Source organism: Amblyraja radiata, chromosome 4, assembly GCF_010909765.2.
Source record: "Amblyraja radiata isolate CabotCenter1 chromosome 4, sAmbRad1.1.pri, whole genome shotgun sequence".
NCBI lineage: Eukaryota > Metazoa > Chordata > Chondrichthyes > Rajiformes > Rajidae > Amblyraja > Amblyraja radiata.
The window spans coordinates 90,426,804-90,451,160 of NC_045959.1; the positions used below are offsets into that span (position 1 = coordinate 90,426,804).

Here is a 24,357-nt window from a genome sequence, read left to right on the forward strand (position 1 = left end):
TAACTTGGTACATATTCTTAAGGATCACATGACTAGCCACGATAAACTTGCTGAGGGCTACATACCCTTTATAGCTGACTCTCCATCACTTGCAAGAATGAATAAAGACAGGTCACAATCAAGCTAACAATGGTGGCACTACACAAGTCTTGCAAGATTAAGAAAATCATTGGTTTTATGCCAGATCTTTAGTTTCCTTTCTGAGAGACTTGATAAGATTTTAATGAGTGGATTCCAGCACAATGGACCAAGTAAAACTGATTAAAGAGGATTTAAGTCCCAGTAGTGTTAATACAAAACTCTACCAGGCAACAATTTAAAACAAAGTAAGTCAACATTGTTTCACCCTGTATTTGATCTTTCAGAATGAATCAAAATACACTGATCAAATCAGTTTGAATGTCAGATTTGATTTATATTTGGTCTTTCGACAGCCGTGTTTTGGAATAGCTTGATTATAATGAGCTGATACCACTTTCTGATGATTGTCCGTATTTCCACAAGATATAACCATATAACCATATAACAATTACAGCATGGAAACAGGCCATCTCGGCCCATCTAGTCCGTGACGAACACTTATTTTCCCCCAGTCCCATCTACCTGCACTCAGACCATAACCCTACATTTCTTTCCCGTCCATATACCTATCCAATTTATTTTTAAATCATAAAATCGAACCTGCCTCCGCCACTTTCACTGGAAGCTCATTCCACACAGCCACCACTCGCTGAGTAAAGAAGTTCCCCCTCATGTTACCCCTAAACTTCTGTCCCTTAATTCTCAAATCATGTCCTTTTGTTTGAATCTTCCCTACTCTCAATGGAAAAAGCTTATCCACGTCAACTCTGTCTATCCCTCTCATCATTTTAAAGACCTCTATCAAGTCTCCCCTTAGCCTTCTGCGCTCCAAAGAATAAAGATCTAACTTGTTTAACCTTTCTCTGTAACTTAGTTGCTGAATCCCAGGCAACATTCTAGTAAATCTCCTCTGTACTCTCTCTATTTTGTTGACATCTTTCCTATAATTTGGCGACCAAAATTGTACACCATACCCCAGAATTGGCCTCACCAATGCCTTGTACAATTTTAACATTACATCCCAACTTCTATACTCAATGCTCTGATTTATAAAGGCCAGCACACCAAAATCTTTCTTTACCACCCTATCTACATGAGATTCTACCTTCAGGGAACTATGCACAGTTATTTCTAGATCCCTCTGTTCAACTGCATTCCTCAATTCACTACCATTTACCATGTAGTTCAACCAAGATACTTGTTGAACAAAAATGAATAAAAGCAGACAGATATATCGATCAATTTTTCCAGGCAAGCCAATGTTCATTTCCTGCTTTGCACTGAACCAATTATATTCTGACACACTATACAATTGGACTGGAAGAGTGGAAAATACATTCCTATTACTGGTCATTATCTAATCATGCCATCCTTTGCTGGCTTTATATAAAGTGTTTGTATTTTATATAAATATAGTTTATGTGTTTATATGAAACAGCGGCTACAAGATTGAATGTGGCTGTGGCTCCCGTGTGATTAAATGGGTTGCTGACATGCGATCTAACATGAAATATACACTCTTTGGTGTAGCTTTGCATGGGGACGGTTACTGTAGTCAACAGATGTTGAAAGATAAGAGAATCAAAATAAAGGTAGAGAGAAAGATTACAGGTTACGTTTAAACCCTTGAACAACACAGAATACCGTTTGTGATCATCTGTCTGTGTAAAGGATGTGGAGTTGCTGATGTGTTATTGACGGACCCCAATTATTCTTGAGAAGGTGATGGTAAGATATCTCCTTGAACCACCACAGAGAATTTGGAATAGATCTGGAGCAGCTGTGATATTTGGAGTAATTTTCATAAATTTGAGCAACCAATCTTACCAAAAACAGTTTACTTTTATCAGTTTACTTTTAACAATTAACTGAAATTGATCAATGACCTTGATTGGTTTTCTGTCCACAAGTAACGATTTTTAATTCCTCACTTGTGTTCAAATCCTCCCTTAATCATGCACCCTAATATGTGCCAACAACCTTGAAATGCCACTGAGGGTCCTCACTCTCAATTACCACAATCATCCTAAACTCTCTAATTTCTTCTCCAAGCCTCTTCATAGCTAATCCTCTCAGAAGCTACCTATTCTTGGACCAGGGCATAAAGATGAGAAATAAAAGCAGGAAGAGTCATTCAGCCCTTATGACTATTCCATATTTTTAAACTAAGTTCACAGCTGATATCTAACCTCAATGTTACTCATTTCATGCTCTAATTCTATTAATATCTAAAAATCTTTATGACTCAATCCTCCCTGACTCTCAGCCTGAAGAAGGGTCTCGACCCAAAACATCACCCATTCTGTCTCTCCGGAGATATGGCCTGTCCCATTGAGTTACTCCAGCATTTTGTGTCTATCTTTGGTGTAAACTAGCATCTGCAGTTCCGTCCTGCTCATAAATTTATTTGAATGTCTTCAAGGAGCAATGAAATTATTTCACTCTTTGATTGACCTTGGTAATTATAGGTTTGCTTCAACTGCAAATTCCATACTGAGCCCTGCCATGAAAAGAGATCACCAAGTAGACAGAAGAAAGGGTTCAAGGAATGAGTTGGAAACCTCCTTGAAAATAATGCAGCATCGTTGAACCCCATGACTACCAGAAATTGTGAAGACCATCTGAATATTTACATTTTGTTCCTCTGTTGTGCAGAAACACTGTGAAAAAGCAAAGTGAAAGTGTGTTATGCTTTATAGCTTTATTAAATTGAGTCCATGAAAGTTGTTATTCAACAGTGGTATTTAAGAGGCTTTTAGATAGGCAGATGGTCGTGCCTGTCTAATGGAGGGATATGGATCATATGCAGGCAGAGGAGATTAGATTATTTTAGCATCATGTTCGCCATAGACATTGTATGCTGAATGGCCTGTCCTGTGCCATGCTGTTCTGTCTTATGTTCTATGTGAATCCTGAATACACTTAATGGCTGAGCCCGAGGCACAGAATTCCAAAGACTCACTCTCCTCTGAGTGAAGAAATGTCTTCTCTGTCCTGAATACCAACCTTTTATTTTGCGACTGTGAGCCTTCATCCTAGATATCTTAATAGTTGGAAATATCATACCCCATCTACTCTGCTAAGCCCGCAGAAATATTTTGTCATGGTGGCAGAACAGCACAGGCCCAATCTACTTAATGGGTGGTAGTCTCTCTCTTCTCATGCAACTAATGCATCATGCTAATCTGGTAAACATCTAATGCATTCCTCCTTCTGCAAATTCATCCTTTATGAGTTAGGAAGACCAGATTTGTACAGAGCATGCAAGCTCATTATGGTCCTACATAATTGGAATGTTTCTGCTCCTCTACTCAAATTCACTCACAATAAAGGCCAGTAGGCAATTTGCTTTCTTAAATACTTTCTATACCTATATGTCCACTTTCAGTGGTTCATGTTCTAGGGCCCAATGCTCCTCTGAACACCCACGCCTTTGTCTGTCATACACCATTTAATAAATACCCCGAGTTTCTACTTTTTTTACAAGAGTGAATGCCCATGCTGTTTTTTTCACATTATGTTTCTTCTGCCATGCCTTAACCTTTTCTGTATCCCCTTGAACCTCTTTCCATCATCCTCCGTATCCATGCTACCATTTAGCTCTGCATCCTAAGTGAATTTAGATATATTGCACATGATCTCCCCATTTAAATCATTAACGTAGGTTATGAAGAAATGAGTCTCCAGCAGCAATCACTGCAGCCCCTCACTGGTCGCTGCCTGTCAACCTGAATATGGTCTGTTTATTCCTACTGTCTGTTTTCTGTTCTTTAACCAATACTCAATCCATGCCCCCAATTCCATGCTCTTTTTTAAAGTGTGGCATCATATTGAAGACCTCCAGAAAACTAAATGTACACCACAAGGTATGTAGGAAAGAACTGTGGATGCTGGTTTAATTCGAAGATAGACACAAAATGCTGGAGTAACTCAGCGGGACAGGCAGCATCTCTGCAGAGAAGGAATGGGTGACATTTCGGTTTGTTTGATGCACCCTCAAGAAACACTATAAGATTTATCTTGGAAGCATATGGTGCAATACAAACGTAGAAACGATCCGTTTCAGGACTGGGTGAATGGTGGTCAAGAATAACAAATAGCTATCTCTCCTTTATTCTTCTGCTTTCTACCTCTGCTTATTTTCTCTTCATTTTCTTTCTTTTCTCATTTTCCTTTTCTCACTTTCTGATATCACACACGTTTCTATTTCTTTTCTATTCTTTCTCTGTCTCCTTTTTATTGTCAAAATTAAAATAATAAGAACCTGTACATGAATTGTAACACGCCAATATATACTAGGGACCTATGGTACCATATTATTGTACTTACTTCTAATTTAAAACATTTAAAAAAAAAGATTTATTAGCATGATTTTCCTCTAAAAAAACCCACATTGATTCTACTAATCAAATTCTAAATGGATAGGCTCCTGTGAAAAGCATTAAGTTACCTTACTCAGTTAAAACTGTTGAGTAAAAGGAAATTGATACTGTAATTTTATTCTATTCTACTTCACAGGGTGCAACTGGGTTTCCAGGGCTTTCTGGAGATAAAGGAGCAAAAGTAAGTACAGCAAACAAAAACAATTAGGTAAAAGAAAATCCAAGTCATTTAAAAATGTAGAACATGTTAATGGGTTTGTGAAAACTACTCTGGAATTAAACTACTGACCCTATTGCATCTGAAATTGAGCAAAAGGGAGGACATTAATAAAGCTTAGATTTTTAAAAAGTTAAAAAACTGTGGCTGTGGCTGGGGCAGTGCACAAAAAAAAGTTATTCCTTTGTGGTGACTAATATGTACAAGCACACTTGCAGCAAGATACAAGCTGACCATCATAAAATTAGAGGCGTTAGCGAATATAGAACTCATGCCCAACAGAAATGTGCAAGCTAGGCTGTTCACATTGTCAGTCAACCTGCATTTCTGATTTGCTGTCAGTGCTGCTAAATCAGAACTTTTTTTTATCTGTACATACTGTAAGATGCGAATGTTAGTGGCAATGTTTTTATTGTCAATCTGGCCTAGTTGAGATACTGGATGTTGGAGATCCTCCTCCAAAAATTGTCCAATGCTTGTTTCAATTCCAGACACAAATTATGTTGGGTTGGTTGTTCTGGAAATAGATAAGCTCCAAATATATGATCAGTAGGTATATGGAGGATCAAACATAAAAATCTGCTCCTGATTGCTCACTGCTGGAAAGTTTTTGTCCAGATCTTAGATGAGGATATAACTTACCTTAATTCTCATGTCCTCCCACAGTTGAACAATCCGTTAAAACATTTTTGTTCAGCTTTACATTTGGACAGCTGACATAGAATATGTGCTTTTAAACTAGGTAGGAAGCAAAAAATGTCATTTTCAAATTTTTCAAAATTGGTAGATTTCTCCAAATTGCACAGACCTGCGGAATTGATGCAATTTGCCTTTGCTTTCATCTTGGCCAATTGATGGAAAGAAGGTTCTCAATCTCATGTAGTTCATTTTTTGCACACATAATTTGTTTCCTGCATTGTTTCACAGGGAGATGCTGGACCTCCAGGCCCACCCGGGAGCATGTCAGTAAGTGCTCAAGCAGTTATGTGATTTTTTTGCAAGATGAGGTAACCTGGTAAATGAATCAAGGAGTGGGCTGACCATGCAACAAGACATTCAGGATTCAGACATTCCAGGCTTCCCACTCTTTCTATGCAACTGTCTGACTGGGATCAGATGTGCCAGGTTGCTTGCTTTGGCTACATATAAAAACCCCAGATACATAATTACAACAGAATTGGTGATCTGATGTTAATTCTTTGAGTTTAATTTATACAGTAAATTTGTGCATATGACATTCCTGCTCATCCTGGGATGAGCAGGAATGTGAATAATTGCAAAGTCCTTTACATCCTTTTAAATTTATTAAACACTCCTTTGATTTTGATATTTTGATTGTTAAATCTTCTTATCTATCTATCTATCTATCTATCTATCTATCTATCTATCTATCTATCTATCTATCTATCTATCTATCTATCTATCTATCTATCTATCTATCTATCTATCTATCTATCTATCTATCTATCTATCTATCTTTAAAACTCGTGTTGGTTTGTCATTTGTGAATCTCCTCCTCCGAAATTTGCAAAAACGAAACAATTTTTACATATTCTGTTTTTCCTCCTCCTCTTAATGTTTAGAAAAGTTTAGAAGTTTAGAAAAATGTTTAGAAAATTCAGTTCAACCTTTCCCTGCTTTTTCGGTAAAAACATGAAAAATTTCAAAATGTTAAAAAAATCAAACTGCTTCTCGCCCATAGAACGTTGACGAACGTTCCATCATGTGATGTCACAATGCCCAATGCTCACAGATGTCCAATCGCAATGGATCTCATTTACATATGCCTTTGCTTCAGACCCAGCCCCGTGCCACCCTGATGTTGCAGCATGTTCCATTGTGTGATGTCACGATACCATCCCTCACAGATGGCCAATCGCAATGGATCTCATTTACATATTCCCCTCCTCTCTCTCTCTCTCCCTCTCTCTCTCCCCCTCTCCACCTCTCTCTCCCTCTCTCTCTCCCCCTCTCCCCCTCTCTCTCCCTCTCTCGCTCCCTCTCTCTCCCCCTCTCTCTCTACCTCTCTCTCTCTCCCCCTCTCTCTCCCTCTCTCGCTCCCCCTCTCTCTCCCCCTTTCTCTCTCCCTCTCTCTCCCTCCCCCTCTCTCCCTCTCACCCCCTCTCTCTCTCCCTCTCTCTCCCCCTCCCCTCCTCTCTCTCTCCCCTCTCCCCCATCCTCTCACTCTCCCCTCTCTCTCCCCTATCTCCCCCCTCTCTCTCCCCCCTCTCTCCCTATCTCTCTCCCTCCCTCCCCCTCTCTCTCCCCACGCCCCTCTCTCTCTCTCCCTCTCCCTCCCTCCCTCTTTTTCCCTCTCTCCCCCTCTCTATCTCTCCCCTCCTCTCTCTCTATCTCTCCCCCCTCTCCCTCTCCCGCTCCCTCTCTCCCCCTCTCCCTCTCTCACTCTCTCTCCCCTCTATCTCTCCCCTTCTCTCTCTCCCCCTCTCTCTCACCTCCTCTCTCTCTCTATCTCTCCCCCTCTCTCCCCACTCCCCCACCTCTTTCCCCTCTACTCTCTTCCCTGTACTATTTTCCCCCCTCCACTCCCTCTATCCCTCCTCTCTCTCCCCCTCTCCCCCCTTCCCCCCCATTTCCCCCTCCTCTCCCTCTTCAAAATGTTAAAAAAATCAAACAGCTTCTCGCCCATAGAATGTTGACGAATGTTCCATCGTGTGATGTCACAATGCCCAATGCTCACAGATGTCCAATCGGAATGATCTCATTTACATATGCCTTTACTCCAGCCCCAGCCCCGCCCCCCCTCCCACCCCGCCTGATGTTGCAGCACGTTCCCTTGTGTGATGTCACAATGCCATCCCTCACAGATGGCCAACTGCAATGGATCTCATTTACATATGCCTTTGCTCCAGCCCCAGCCCTGCCCCCGCCACCTGTCGAAGCTCTTGATCATCCCTCTCTCCTCATCCCTCTCCTCACCCCCCTCTCCTCACCCCTCTCTCTTCGCCCCTCTCTCCTTGCCCCTCTCTCCTCACCCCGTTCTCCTCCCCCTCTCTCCTCGCCCCCCTCTATGTCCGCCCCTCTCTCCTCGCCCCTCTCTCCTCGCCCTTCTCTCCTTCCCCCTCTCTCCCCCATTCCCTATTCCCCTCACCCCTCTCCCCTCTCCTCACTCCTCTCCCTCTCTTTTCACCCCTCTCTCCTCCCGCCTCTACCCTCTCTCCTCACCCCTCTCTTCACCCCTCTCTCCTCACTCCTCTCTCCTCACCCCTCTCTCTTCACCCCTCTCCCCTCACCCCTCTCTCCTCACTCCTCTCCTCACCCCTCTCTCCTCACCCCTCTCTCCTTACCTCTCTCCCCACCCCTCCCTCCCCACCCCTCTCTCCCCACTCTCCGACCACCTGCCCCATCCTCTTCCTGCCTCTCCCCCCCTCTACCCCCCCCTCTCCCTCCCCCTCCCCCTTCCCCTCCCCACTCTCTCCCCATCCCCCTCTCACCCCAACCCCCTCTCCATCTCCCCCTCTCCATCCACCTCTCTGCCCTATCCTCTTCCTGCCTCTCCACCACCTTCCCCCCTCACCATCCCATCTCCCCCCTCCCTCCACCCCCTCTCTCCAACCCCCTCTCTCCAACCCCCTCATCTCCCTTCCCCCCTCTCTCCCCTCATCTCCCTCCCCCTCTCCCTCTCCCTCTTTTTCTGCCACACTCTCTTTGCCCCTCGAGATAAGGTGGGGATGGGGTAAAAGGAGCCAATTCACCTGTATTTTCTGCTGGAACTTTGCACAAGGGTCTCCTAACATCTTGTGTACATCCTCCAATCTAGCCTATAATTTGATGAAAGTGAGTTGAGTTTGAAATTGAGTTTAGTTTTTTGTCACATGTATCAATGTGCAGTGATAAACTTTTGTTGCGTGCTAACCAGTTAGCGGAAAGACAATACATGATTGCAATCAAGCCAATCACAGTGTACAGATACATGATGAAGGGAAAAATGTGAATTTCGTTTTGTGCAAGATAAAGCCGGTAAAGTCCGATCAGAGATGGTCCGATCGTCTCCAATGAGGTTGGTATTGGTTCAGGACAGCTCTCTAGTTGTGGTATAATGGTTCCATTGCCTGATAACAGCTGGGGAGAAACTGTTCCTGAAGCTGTAGGTGTGTGTTTTCACACTTCTATACCCTTTGCCTGATGGGAGAGGGGAGAAGAGAAGAGGGAGTGGACAGGGTGCAACTTGTCCTTGATTGTGCTAGTGGCCTTGCCGAGGCAGTGTGTGGTATAAACGGAGTTAATGCAAGGGAGGTTGGTTTGTGTGATGGTCTGGGATGTGTCCACAATTCGTTGCAATTTCTTGCAGTTTTGGATGGAGCTGTTCCCAAACCATGCTGTGATGTGCTGTGATGAACATTGCAAGTTGTTAATACAACTTTTAAACACTTTCAGAAATATTTTTGAATTATTTTGGCACTTTTTTAATGATTATGATGAGCATGAAATGTAATTCAGGCAATGCCACAATTTGATAAAGTAAGATTCAACAATTCTAGACAAATGTGTACTTTATGATCCAGCCTTTTGCTCTTGTTTCTCAGTTTTGACTGTTAACTAACAGTGCCATATTTTCTTTCAGGTGGAGACTGGTGGTTTAAAAGGAGAACAAGTAAGTATAATGCTCACACATCGTTAACAAAAAGTTGTCAAATGGAATCAATCCCTTGACTTTACATTGGAGTTTTAGTTTAGTTTAGTTTAGATTAGTTTAGAGATACAGCACATAACAGGCCTTTTGGCCCATCGAGTCCACACCAACCAGTGATCCCCGCACACTAACACTATCCTACACACACTAGGGACAACTGAATATTTTACCGAAGCCATTTAACCTACACAGCTGTACACCTTTGGAGTGTGGGAGAAAACCGGAACACCTGGAGTAAACCCATGCAGATCACCGGGGAACGTACTCTCCAAATACAGACAGAACCCATGGTCAGGATTGAAGCTGGGTCTCTAGCGCTGTAAGATAGCAACCCTATGTTGTGCCACCATGCTGCCACTTTTATTCAAGATGGCTATGCGTTATTGGCTAATAATGCTTAAACATTCAGTGGGATTTTACAGAGGCTTGGTGCTATGCAACAGAAAGTTAATGCTGCCTCGTATATATGTTTCATTACATGTGTTCCCTTCAAGAGGCAGCAAGCAGTGCAAAGGGTGCTGCTACTGCTGCCCAGCTCCGGGCTCGATTCTGGTGTGGTGTTTTACACATCCATCCTGTGATCACACGGGTTTCCCATGGGAGCTCCAGTTTCCTCCTACATACTCTCATCATGTAGTAGATTATTTGCCCTCTGCATGGTTTGTTGGCAGGAGAACCAGGAAGGATTGAAGGATCATTCCATGGTGATCTGTCACGGACTAACCACACCAATGAGGCAGCCAAATAGGAGACTGAGGACATTTGGCATGTCTCCAATGAATCTTACAAATTTCTACAGATACACCTTAGAAAGAATATTCTCTGGTTGCTTCACAGCTTGGTATGGGATCAGATCTGTCCAAGAAATTGCAGAATGTTTTAGAAATAGCCTAGTCCATCACATGGACCAGACCTCCCACCATTGCCTGCATATATACCACACTACTTTGAAAAAGCAGGGCGCATATTCAAAAATCTGTCCCACTCTGGGCATTCCTTCTTCTCCCTGCTTCCGTTGGCAGAAGGTACAGAAGCATGAATGTGCACACCACGAGACTCAGGAACAACTTCTTCCTCTCTGTTATCAAGCTTCTAAATGATCATTCCAAAAGCTAGGATATTGTCCGATTCACCTCCACCCCATTGAGGACATTGGACTTTGTCTATGGAACTGATGCACTACAATATGTTACATTGCTGTGAACTATCTTCTGCACTTTGTATCTTTCCCTTTATCGATTAGAATTTGATCTATTTTGATGACATGTAAAACAAAGCTTTTCACTGTACCCCAGTACATGTGACAATAATAAACAAATCGAATCCTAAACCTAAACTAGCAGTACTGTTCAGCTTAACTCTATCCCATTGCTCACATTGGACTTTGTCTATCGAATTGATGCTGAGAATCTATTCTGAGAACTATATTCGGCACACTGTTTTTCCCCTTTGCTCTATCTATTGCACTTGAGTTTGAATTGGTTATATTTATGTGTAGTATTATATGATCTGCTTGGATAGCATGCAAAACAACACATTTCACTGTACTTTGGTACACGTGATAAACCTAAACCTATTAGGAAGTTTACAGGAAAATACATGGGGGAATGGGACAAATGATAATAGAGTCATAGTCATAGATTGATACTGTGTGGAAACAGGCATTTCAGCCCAAATTGCCCACATTGGCCAACATGTCCTAGCTACACTAATCTCACCTGCCTGTGTTTGGACCATAACCCTCCAAACCTGTCCTATCCATGTACCTCTCTAATTGTTTCTTAAATGTAGGGATACTCCCTGCCTCAACTATCTCATCTGGCAGCTTGTTCCATATACCCACCACCCTTTGTGTGAAAATGTTACCCCTCAGATTCCTATTAATTATTTTTTCCCATCACCTTAAACCTTTGTCCACTGGTCCTCGATTCACCTACTCTGAGCAAGAGACTGTGCATCTACCTGATCTATTCCTCTCATGATTTTAATACACCCCTATAAGATCACCCCTCATCCTCCAGTGCTCCAAGGAATAATCCCAGCCTACTCAACCTCTGCCTATTTTCTATGTTTCTATGTTTCTAAACCCTCCTGGCAATATCCTCGTAAATTTTCTCTGTGCCCTTTACAGCTTGACAACATCTTTCCAATAACATTGTGCCCACAATTGAACACAATACTCTAAATGCGGTTCACCAATGTCTTATGCAATTACAACATGACCTCCCAACTTCTATACAATTCTCTGACTGATGAAGGCCAATGTGCCAAAAGCTTTTTGAACCACCCGATCTACCTGTGACTCCACCTTCACGGAACCATGTACCTGCACTCCCAGATCCCTCTGCTCCACAACACTCCCCAGACCCCCACTATTCACTGTGTGGGTCCTGCCCATACTAGACTTCCCAAAATGCAACATCTCACATTTCTCTGTATTAAATTCCACCGACCATTCCTACCTGGCTAATCGATCAAGATCCTGCTGCAACCTTTCACAACCATCGTCACTATCTGCAAAACAACCCACTTTTGTATTATGTTTTGAGAATGATAATGTTTAATGTTAAGGATAATGTTTTGAGAACTGGCGTAGACACATGGGCAGAATGGTCTTGTTCTGTGTCTGGGGTTGTTCTTGTTCCTACAAGGGGCTGAATGTGGCCAGTTGGCACATTGTATCCAATTCCCCTACCAACCTGGGTTCCACCACATGAAGATCAAGCTTGCAAAGTGTGCATAGATCAGATTGAGCAACATAGCATCTTCAGAACAGCTACCTCCTCACTGCAAAACATCACCAGATCATCAACATGTTTAACACTTGAACAAAACATAAGCTAAAAACATAAGAAATAGTACAATGGTAAGCCATCTGACACTTTGAGTCTGTTTCACAATTCGTCAAGCTCATTATCTTTTGACTCTCTTAACATACAGAAATGCAGTGAGCTCCATTTTTTATTCACTCAGTGACTCAACCTCCTCAGATCTTCTGGAGAAGAAAATTCCAAATCTTCACCATGTTCTGTGTGTAGAGATTTTTCTTGTTCCTCTTTTATTCCGAATCTGTGAACCTTAGCTCTAAATTCATCTGAGAGAGGAAACATCCTTTCTGCATCCAACCTACCAAGCCCAGTAAAAATTTGTATCTCAATGAGATCTCCTCTTATTCTTCAAAACTCTAGAGCATACAGGCCTTATCTACTCGATCTCTCCTCCTATGATAAACCCATCATTCCTCGAACCACCGACATGAATCTTTGCTGCACTCCCTCTGTTGCAAGTACATCGTTTTTTGGATGTGCATGCAAAGGAATGTGATCTCACTGAGGCCCTACAGAATTGCAGTGATGCATCTTTATTTCTATTCTCAAATCCTCTCATTCTTCTTCCTCGTGTCCGGCCATCTTCTATATCACGTCTTTCCGGTCGGTCAGTGACGGTTGACGGTCGGTGGTTGCAGAATTTGCTACTTCAGTCAGTCACTGTGGTACAGTTTCTGTCGTCAGCGCCACGTGGAGGCTTCTGCTTGCATCCCAATCCTCTCATCGTAAAAGCCAATGCAATCATTTGCCTTCCTATTCACTTGCCGTACTTGTTGGTTTTCATTCCTTGTGTACAAGGAATCTTAGATCCCTTTGAACATTTATTAGATCGTATGCAAAACAAAGAACTTCACTGTACCTAGGTACATGTGACAATAAAGTATCATTGAATCATTGAACAGCAACATTATCCAATCTCAACATTTTCAAAACACATGACTTTTGGTCCACTTCGCAGCAAAAGGAAATAATTACTTATTTTTGTACATGAATGCCATTTAGAGCTGCCATTAAATCTCCAGTTAGAGTATTACTTATATTTTAAATATCTCATGTTTTGCCTTTCCAGGGTGACCCGGGGCCTCGGGGCTTTCCTGGTTTGTTAGGCCCTTCAGGGCCTATGGTAAGTGTTTTATTGTTTGCAAGGAAGAAATTTAAATTATTCCCCAATCCTGCAGCGTTATCACAAATGAAACCTTAGGTTATTTCATCCACTCTGAATGTGTGTATGTCTGTGTAGTTGTCTGTGCACGTGAATGTGTATGCACGTGCATGTGTGCATTTAACTGTATATCCTCGTTTTTGTGCATGTTTATGTTTATTTCTGTATGTGTATCTCCATGTGCATGTGTTTGTATATCTTTGTATGTGTGTGCGTGTGATTACACAATAGAGTCTGTTAATTACTGTCAATTGCCTTGGCTTTAAATCACAAACATGCCATTATTATCTTGTTGTTATACGGTACAAGGAAACGTTCCAATAGTGAAGAGGGAACACCTAACATATACACAGGTTAAATTTATAAAGCTGTTCTTGAAAAGTATCATGAAGATAGTAGTGCACAGGCAGGGTGTCATGGCAGACATGGCTCATGCCTCAATATCAATGCTTTGGGATTGATTTTTACTGTTGTGGTAGGATGGTAGTTAATCATGGTGGAGCTGATGGACATGTGAGGAAGCATACCTTATTGGGAAATAAGTGGAGGAACAGGATTAATGGCATCACTTCAAAAACCAATTTGAGACTTGATAGACCTAATGAGTTTCTTCAATGTTGTAGAATAATATAAGAAACATGATTTTGCAGTGATGGAGTGGGTAATGATACATGCAATAATGCACAAAACTAAAATTTGAGTGGTCCCCACTTTAACTTCTCATAAAATAAAGATCAAACTTCAAACGGTAAGTTCGCGTTTAATCTTTCTATTTTATATCGAAGTCACGTGAGTGACTATGTGAAGCCTTCTAAGCTCTGTGGTTTCATGCAATAAACTAATCTATGTGTGAAACACTCAAACAGATAAACCATAAATGATAGTAAATACATGGGTTATTAACAACATGATGCTAACTTGCATACATGTCCATTGCCCTTAATCGGACCACAGTCCCAATTGGCTTTGAGTTAGACAATAACTCATGCAACACTGTTCAGAATTCTATCTGCAATCATCCAGGCATATTCAACCAAATGTTATAACTTCTGAAAGTGCACTATGTAAGCCTCCTGCTGTAGCATGAAGATGATCAAATGGGAATATCCATTCTATTGGCTGCTAATGAGCCAATAGAAGAGTGAGTTGAAATTATTTGAAATCACACCCGCTATTAGCTGCTTACACTCTATTCATGTTGAGATGGTCTGCACCAGCAATCTCTTGAGAAAACTATTAAATAACAATGAAGAAACTATCCTTCATCTTATAGGCACTAGCAAGCTCAGTGTACCTGTATACATAATAACCCCCAATCTCCGATCTGGTGGGTATGCTGTCAACTCCAAATTGTACCCAACCATGCCAGTTTTGCTTTATGAGATCATTTCTATAACAAGCTATCCTCATGTCAGTTATGAGCCAGAGACAGAGCCGGAGATTGAGTAAAGACTGTGTTCTTTGTGCTGAAATCAGTTGCTGAAAGCATAATCAACTTAAAAGAAACTGCTCCCATTAGGAATAAAGTAGATGAATATCTGCATAATAATTTACTGATACATATTCCACACTATTATGTCTAGGCTTTAGAGCGTTCATATAAAAGACACCTTGCATAACGTTAGTCAACAGTGGGTGAATAACCAATCATTTATTGTCCCACTTATGGCACTAGAGAGAATGACAAAGCAGCACAAGCCGTGTCTATTATGCTATAACATAATTCCTTCTCTAAGCCCAAACGGAAAGAAACACAAACCTCTGCTACTTCTGTGTAAAAGTAGCTCAAATGTCTTCTTCACAAACTTCCCATACAATTGTGCAGAGCTAGCTGCACGAGAAATAGGCTGAACTAGCCATCACTCGTGACTTCGAGTAAATAGGAGCTTCGTTCAGCCGCCGTTTACAATGGACACCCTGAACGAGTAGGTTAAATTGACACTATAAAAATTCATGTCGCCCCATCCTTAATATCGTATGAGGCATCTACTGATAAAACCCCTGAGTCTTATCAGCTACAAAAGCATGTTGTCTATAAACTCCATGACACTATGCCCTTTTGATCTGAGTAGGGCAGCATTAGTTTTAGAATCTTGATAAATAGCCTAGGCCTGAAGACAACCCCTAGGTAGAGCCTAAACTTTCCACCACTGGCTTTATCATCAAAACATCAGATATATATGTGCCTCTCCTGTATAGATATGGAAAAGTATGCATCTTCAAGATCGATTGAGGCCCTAAACTCTCTGAATCAGCTAAATTACTGAAAGACAATTATCCATCTTAAACTGGTTAACCAAACACATGATCAGACTAGCCAAATCCTAACCTGATTTGGCATGCTCCACTTTTCTTCAACCTTGAGAAAATATCAGAAATATACCCCTCTTGATCTTGGGCAGACTACTCATCTTTCTGAGATGTCTCTGTTTCCACTTGGCTAACCATCTTTTCCTCTATTGACCAAACAGACGGAAATTTTGGCTTCTCTTGCCGCTGAAGTTGCATTTATTTATTTATTTATTTATTTTTCGCTCATAACATATAATCAGATCCTTATGGCTAGAGCTGACGCACAACATCCACTTGATGTGGGAATACGAGTTCCCTGTCAACTCTTCACCGTCAGAGTCACCACGATTTATCAACCTCCTTCCTCAGAGTGGAAAATAGCATAATGCAACCCTGAAGCAGGAATTGCTCTGCAGTCCTCTGACTGAAACCACCTGTCTCAGTCGCCAGTGCTTCACTGGTCAATATGTTCCATATGGCCAGCCAGTTCCAATATGGTCTACCCTGAACCAAGGTAGCCAACCTGTTCCTACTTGGAACTTACAGAGGTTGCTATGCAAGGCACCTTGCCAATATATCTGCATCAATCTGCTCTCCTCCAGAGACAGTGAAAGGTACTAGACAAACCATGTTGCCAATAAATCCAAACCCGGGCCGACAGACTGCTCCATTTCAGAGTTTTACGGAGGTTAGTAAAGAGACCTTACCTGCCAGCGTCTCTGAGCCCAGGTCGACCTGCTTGTTGGATCTTCAGCGAAGTTCCATTGCAGACCACGTCTGACCACATCTTACATAGAAAATAGGTGCAGGAGTAGGCCATTCGGCCCTTCGAGCCTGCACCGCCATTCAATATGATCATGGCTGATCATCCAACTCAGTATCCCGTACCTGCCTTCTCTCCATACCCCCTGATCCCTTTAGCAACAAGGACCACATCTAACTTCCTCTTAAATATAGCCAATGAATTGGCCTCAACTACCTTCTGTGGCAGAGAGTTCCAGAGATTCACCACTCTCTGTGTGAAAAAAATGTTTTCTCATCTTAAAGGATTTCCCCTCTATCCTTAAGCTGTGACCCCTTGTCCAGGACTTCCTCAACATCGGGAACAATCTTCCTGCATCTAGCCTGTCCAACCCCTTAAGAATTTTGTAAGTTTCTGTAAGAACCCCCCTCAATCTCCTAAATTCTAACGAGTACAAGCCGAGTCTATCCAGTCTTTCTTCATATGAAAGTCCTGACATCCCAGGAATCAGTCTGGTGAACCTTCTCTGCACTCCCTCTATGGCAATAATGTCCTTTCTCAGATTTGGAGACCAAAACTGTACGCAATACACCAGGTGTGGTCTCACCAAGACCCTGTACAACTGCAGTAGAACCTCCCTGCTCCTATACTCAAATTCTTTTGCTATGAATGCTAACATACCATTCACTTTCTTCACTGCCTGCTGCACATGCATGCCTACATTCAATGACTGGTGTACCATGACACCCAGGTCTCGTAGCATCTCCCCTTTTCCTAATCGGCCACCATTTAGATAATAGTCTGCTTTCCTGTTTTTGCCACCAAAGTGGATAACCTCACATTTATCCACATTATACTGCATCTGCCATACATTTGCCCACTCACCCAACCTATCCAAGTCACCTTGCAGCCCCCTAGCATCCTCCTCACAGCTAACACTACCCCCCAGCTTAGTGTCATCCGCAAATTTGGAGATGTTGCATTCAATTCCCTCGTCCAAATCATTAATATATATTGTGAATAGCTGGGGTCCCAGCACTGAGCCTTGCGGTACCCCACTAGTCACTGCCTGCCATTGTGAAAAGGACCCGTTTACTCCTACTCTTTACTTCCTGTTTGCCAGCCAGTTCTCTATCCACATCAATACTGAACCCCCAATACCATGTGCTTTAAGTTTGTATACTAATCTCTTAGTATACCTTGTCGAAAGCCTTCTGAAAGTCCAGATACAACACATCCACTGGTTCTCCCCTATCCACTCTACTAGTTACATCTCCAAAAAATTCTATAAGATTCGTCAGACATGATTTACCTTTCGTAAATCCATGCTGACTTTGTCCAATGATTTCACCACTTTCCAAATGTGCTGCTATCCTATCTTTAATAACTGACTCTAGCAGTTTCCCCACTACCGATGTTAGACTAACTGGTCTGTAATTCCCCGTTTTCTCTCTCCCTCCCTTTTTAAAAAGTGGGGTTACATTAGCTACCCTCCAATCCTCAGGAACTAAAGAGTTTTGAAAAATTATCACTAATGCATCCACTATTTCTGGAGCTACTTCCTTAAGTACTCTGGGATGCAGCCTATCTGGCCCTGGGGATTTATCAGCCTTTAATTCATTCAATTTACCCAACACCACTTCCCGACTAACCTGGATTTCACTTAGTTCCTCCATCTCTTTTGACCCGCAGTCCCCTGCTATTTCCGGCAGATTATTTATGTCTTCCTTAGTGAAGACGGAACCAAAGTAGTTATTCAATTGGTCCGCCATATCCTTGTTCCCCATGATCAATTCACCTGTTTCTGACTGCAAGGGACCTACATTTGTTTTAACTAATCTCTTTCTCTTCACATATCTATAGAAACTTTTGCAATCAGTTTTTATGTTCCCTGCCAGTTTTCTTTCATAATCTATTTTCCCTTTCCTAATTAAGCCTGTTGTCCTCCTCTGCTGGTCTCTGAATTTCTCCCAGTCTCCCAGTTCAGCCCCACGCTTGCCAAACAGCTCTTTCCTGGAGCTCAAAAGCGACATTGCTGTGCAAGGCACGCCGGCCAGCATTCCTGAGCCCAATGGGACAGACTGCTTCTTCGGCCTACAGCCTCTTTAGAGCCTTGCTGGAGCTTTACTGTGCAGGTCACTCTACCAGTTATTCCCAGCCTGGTTTGACAGGCCGCTCCTTCGACTCCTTCTGCTCCGTCAGAGCCTTAGCGTAGCTCACTGAACAGGCCGTGCCTGCCATTACTCCAAGCCTGCATCGACAGACTGCTCCCGCAGGCCTTCTGCCTTTTTTGGAGCCTTTGCTGGAGCTGACTGTGCAGATTGCGCTGCCAGTTTCTCCCAGCCTGGATCGACAGGCTATTCCTTTGGCCAGCTGCTCCTTCGGAGCCTCAGCGGGGCTCACTGGGCAGGTCACGCCTGCCATTACTGCAAGCTTGGTTCAACAGGCTGCTCTTGTGGGGCCAGTTAGTGACTCCCGACTGCTCCTTTCCCAAAGCTTCAACGGCGCTTCCTGCCCCTTGAATACAGGGGTGAAAACCCGCCGGAATACTGGAGCCGCAAGAGCAGCCTGTTGAACCAGGCTGCTTTTGTAGCCCCACTGCCGCCTTAAATTCCCCCTACAAGTCTTCAACTTGCTACATAAGTCCTCTGTGAAGAGATACTATGCAGGCTGCACGTTACTGGCCCTGTAATAATGAGCCATTTTGGGGAATTATTTCATGCCTTAAAGCATTTTGCGAAGGCAATAGCCCCAACTGAGTGTTACAGAGAAGTGTTAATGCAGCTTTCTGCACTTCTGAGAGTTGAAACACATCTACTGACTTGCAAAAGGCCATAATGACTCCACTGAGCAGTTTTTGAACTCGCTGACATAATTCTTTGCCTACATATCATCCCTGAGATATCCTAACTGATGAAATTGACTTATGGAACATCCAAAGGTCTTGCAGTTATCTGGACTGGCATATTTCCCAACCGTATGCAGCATATTCCCCATCTTAGCTAATGAGAAGTTAAATCCCTGATACTCTTAGCCAGATCTTCCTCCGGTAGCTCCTTCATATGATAAAAATGAAGCATCTCCCCCATTAGTTCAAGGGATTCGATTTCCTATGAAATAATCTCCAACACTCCTCTATTCTGAGCAGGAAATATTATAACGCAACCTTGAGCCCGGTGTTGCTTCCATAGGCATCTGACTAGCACAGCCTGTAAGTGTCTCCTAGGCCAGGAGCACATCTCCTTTTCTCCTTTTATTTATTTATTTATCCATCAATTTCATTTATTTATTTATTTATTTGATTCTTTGTTTGTTTATTTATTTATTTATTTTTACTCACTAGACAGGTTGCACCTGCTAGTGACTCCGAGTCCTTGCTCCCTTCTGGAGCCTCAACGGAGTATCTTAGGGGAGGAATATAATGCAACCCTGAACCAGGTGTTGCTTCCTCAGGCCTCTGACTGGCTCTCTTTCGGAGCTCCAAAGGAGGTGTCTGAACAGACCTTGCCCGTCATGTGCTCCGAACAGCCGCCTGCTCCCGTTGAGCCCCATTCCTCCACGGCGGTCGCTGTCCCGGCCGTGCTGGCAGCCGCTATTTTTAGCCACCAGCTCCGTACGGAGCCTCCACGGCGACAGCTACACAAGCTGTGCTAGCTTCTCCAGGCTCACTGGCCCTATTTCCGGAGCAGCGGCCCCTTCCTGAAACAAAATTTCCCTTACCTGCCGGAGCAGTTTCAAACTGCTCTGATTTTCGCACCATGCGTCTACGTATTGACGCGCATGCAGGCTGGTGGGCTCTTCATGTAGTCACTCACATGACTTCAATATAAAATGTCCGCCGAGCTTCACAGCCGTGTATCTCTGGCTTCTTAAAATTTGTCTCCACTCCTTCTCCACCCTTCTCCCCCCCCCCCCCCCCCATTTAAAGAACTTACGTGACACTTCCCGTGCACTATGTTTTCACTGTCTTAATTACAGCGCCAACCTTCCTGTTCATCGTGGTGTGTGTATGTATCACATTGGCTTTGCACCGTGTGAATTTCACTCAGACAGCGCTCCTCCCGCTTGCCCTGTCCCCCGCCTGCATAACAGGCTGGTGAAGGAAGCGATGTGTGTATGTGTGTGTGTGTGTGTGTGTGTTCCACTCTGACAGTCGCTGTTCCAGTCGTCGGTTTTTCAGCAACCTGCTACGACTTGACAGTTGTCGGCAGTCGCCTGAAAAATCGCCTAAGTGGGACAGGCCCATTAAGCACACATTTTATGTACTGTCTCATTGGGTCAAGAGGATTGGAATTTGTATTCCTAGGGAAGAAAGGAATCGGTAGAGAAATATCCTGGGGCAACTCTCGTGAACTTTCACCGATAACAGGACAATGAGGTTAATAAAATATCGCATGTTTTCTTTCCTACTCTCAGGGTCCTCCTGGACTGGATGGCATTCCTGGAAAACCAGGTCTACAAGGTCATAGGGTATGTAAACAATTAAATCCCTCAGTGTTGAATCAGCACTCTTTCAACTGGAGGCAGAATATGGGAAGCAGAATATGGGAGGCAGAATATGTAGATCTGGATTTCCTGCTAAATAATGAAACTATCATTTTCAGCAGGAAAGCTAGATAGCACAGTGAAATGGAAGGTTCCCATTCAACAAAGTGTAATAAAATTGAGCCACACAGACTTTGCAGGTCCAGAGGTGAATGCCTCTTTGGTGCAGAACTAGTTTATTTGGACCAGGATCTTAAAGGATTTTTATCATAAAGAGTTTTACTCCTGGTGAATGATTACACACATGAGATGAACAGAGACAAAGTTGAACATCAAAATTAGAGATGGCCATGTTTCCTTGTTTGTGGTCAAACACCTCAGCAGTAATTCACTACCTTGTTCCAAACCATGAAATGGTGGGGAGGATAAAACTAGAGAGAAGAATTGTCCCAGAAGTACATGTGATTGGAGAAGCAGGGAGGTTGTTGATAGTCATGTGAGAGAGAATACAATACAGGGAAATAAGTGAGGGAAAAGGATTGATCATAATGTGAATACGATTCAGTGATTACATTTGGGCTCCTCATCCCTGACTTACGTGCTTTATTGCTTCACTATCCAACTCCAGTCCAGCACCTCTTCCTACTTGCCTTGCTGTGTACGCTCATCTCGCACTTTCAATTGAAGTCAACAATTTCAAAAGATAATGGCAAAAAAATGCCAAAGAAACATTTTACAATCGAGCAGAACAAAACCTGCCTCTAATTTAAAGATGAATATCATAGTATACTTAGAAATGCTTAGAACATGGACTGCAGAATGGGTCACATTTGAAAGCATGGCCTATGTTAGTGTGCAAGTTCCAATCTTGGTTTTCCCTCAACAGTGGAAATACAGTGAATCAGAAAGCAATGTCTGCAAAAACACCAGTAATTTGCTATCTGATTATTTGGAAATCCCAGTAGTTGACTATCTTGCTTACAAGGAAATGTTTCCTGCACTCTCTTCACTCTGATGTTTCCAGCACTCCTTTTAAGCTTCCTGGTTTAATAGGAAAAGTTATTATACCATTAAGCATGCAAATAAAAACATTGAGAGTGTGTTAATAAGAAGAGCAAACAATTGTCTGGAAAATCTCCCAGTCCAACATCACTAAAATCCCAAGTGCACCAGATTAATAGAGTTTTATTGTGCTGAGCTATGAGAAAGCTGCTTGAACTTCATGGCTGCTTGAGTCCATGGTAGCAAAATAATATTTTATGTTAATGTGATTTATCAATTTGTTGCCTATGTTAGTTGCAATAAATATATTACAAAAATCAGAGTCCTTTTATCGGGAACAATATGTCAATGATAATGTGATGTCACAATCGAGATGATTACATTGTGTGTTCCAATTATCTCTCCGGTTGCTACCGAATAGTTAGTCTGTCCATATTGCTAAGTAATGGTTTGGATTGGAAGGCATGGAGGAGATAGGAATATCGTGTAATGCTTGTATTTTTAAATGAAGAATGATTGGAGGAGTGCCTTAAGTGTAAACATGAACATTGATCATTTACGTCAAATGCCCAGTTCCAGTTAAACATGTGAATTGATTATCTGTTCTTTCTTTCACTAATAGTTGAGCCTCATCCCTTATGTGTAGTGTTCTGTCTGCTCTGTTTCATCACTGTTTTTATTGTCTTTCTTTTAGGGAAGAAAGGGTGACCGAGGACTGCCTGGTCTACAAGGAATTACTGGAGCCACAGTGAGTGGTAAACTTCTTAGAGTCCTATATTCTTTCCCCAGTATGGTACTAATTTGTTAGTTCTAAAGTGTGTTAATATTTCTTGACTTTAGTATTACTATTATGAACCAGATACCTGCATTTTATATCTGCTTGATATATTTTAGAAACATAGCAAATAGGTGCTGGAGTAGGCCATTTGGCTCTTCGAGCCAGCACTGCATCACTTTCAATATGATAATGGTTTGTAAATCATTGATTTATAACAAGATTCTAAAGTATAGGAAAGTTAAGAAAACTGAGGAGCCACTTACTTTTGTGGGTTAACTTTGTCCTACTGGTAAATCTTGTAATGTTGAATTAAAAATTGTCTTTTCAAGGTCATATATAAAGTTTTGAGCACACAATATGACTTGAAATTTCACTTCACCGAGGGAATGCTAAATTGCCAGTGCTAGATTCTTTCAGATGGAACATTAAATTGACGTCAAATCAAGGAGGATATTTAAAAGTAATGTGCTTCTGTTTGAAGAAGATCTGGGGTTCTTTACCATTATGAATATTTAATGTTAGACAATAGACAATAGACAATAGGTGCAGGAGTAGGCCATTCGGCCCTTCGAGCCAGCACCGCCATTCAATGTGATCATGGCTGATCATCCCCAACCAGTACCCCGTTCCTGCCTTCTCCCCATATGCCCTGACTCCACTATCTTTAAAAGCCCTATCCAGCTCTATCTTGAAAGATAGCCCTATCCAGAGAACCAGAGAACACCACCCGTTGAGGCAGAGAATTCCAAAGTGTTTCCTTATCTCCGTTTTAAATAGCTTATCCCTTATTCTTAAACTGTTCTGGACACCCCCAACATCGGGAACATGTTTCTTGCCTCTAGCATGTCCAAACCCTTTGTTGTTGACTACAATGGAACTAAATATTCAGCATTAAGAATAATGAGTAGCTCTTCCAGATACAATGCATTTAAGTTGTTTGATAGAAAAGTAACAGTCAAATGCTCAGTGAGACAAATATTAAATCTGGTTTCCTCCTTGTCTGCATTGCGTGGTGTGACTGTAAAAGGGTCAAGTATGAATGGAAAAGTGGAGATGAAGTGGAAATTCAATCAACATTTCACTGAATGTGGGTCCTGTTGCTCATCTCAGCTCTAATTTCTTATGTTATCCTGTAATCATACAACAATCCATGCATTTCACAAATTAACCATTATAGAGCCTACTCTGGGCATTCACAAACTGCTGCTTTACCTTAGATGCAAGAAACAAGTGTTTTTCATTTGAAAGTATGTTGAAAATTTGGGCTGAACACCAAAAGTCTTCTAAGTTTAGAGACACTGCGTGAAAACATTGATCACTCCTTCACATTAGTTCATATGTTATCCCACTTTTGCATCCACTCCTTAAAGTGTATGTATGGGGCAATTTACAGAGACCAATTATTTACAAATCTCCACATTTTAGGAATGTGGGAGCTCCCAGATGAAACCCACAAGGTCACAGGGGGAATGTACAAACTCCGCACAGACAGCACCTGTTGTGAGGATCGAACTTGGATCTCTAGCACTGTAAGGCAGCAGCTCTACCACTGTACCATGTGCTGCCCCTTAGTTAGACTCCAATTAGAATTAAATTAACAATCTCACTCTGGGATGTTCATGTTCATATGGGATAGGATCGGAATTTGGCCATTCAGCCCATCAAGTCTATTCTGCCATTTAATCATGGCTGATCGATCTCTCCCTCCTAACACCATTCTCTTGCCTTCTCCCCATA

The 24,357-nt window shown here is 42.3% G+C and overlaps 1 protein-coding gene across 1 annotated transcript in view; it reads left to right on the forward strand.

The window, feature by feature from the left end:
- col22a1 (collagen type XXII alpha 1 chain) overlaps positions 1-24,357 on the forward strand; it is a 266,647-nt gene that overhangs the window by 141,115 nt on the left and 101,175 nt on the right. The window contains exons 18-23 of the mRNA XM_033019945.1: positions 4,600-4,644; positions 5,608-5,646; positions 9,263-9,292; positions 13,229-13,282; positions 20,772-20,825; positions 22,537-22,590. Of these exons, the coding sequence (XP_032875836.1) occupies positions 4,600-4,644; positions 5,608-5,646; positions 9,263-9,292; positions 13,229-13,282; positions 20,772-20,825; positions 22,537-22,590 (276 nt within the window). The remainder of the gene's footprint in view (positions 1-4,599; positions 4,645-5,607; positions 5,647-9,262; positions 9,293-13,228; positions 13,283-20,771; positions 20,826-22,536; positions 22,591-24,357) is intronic.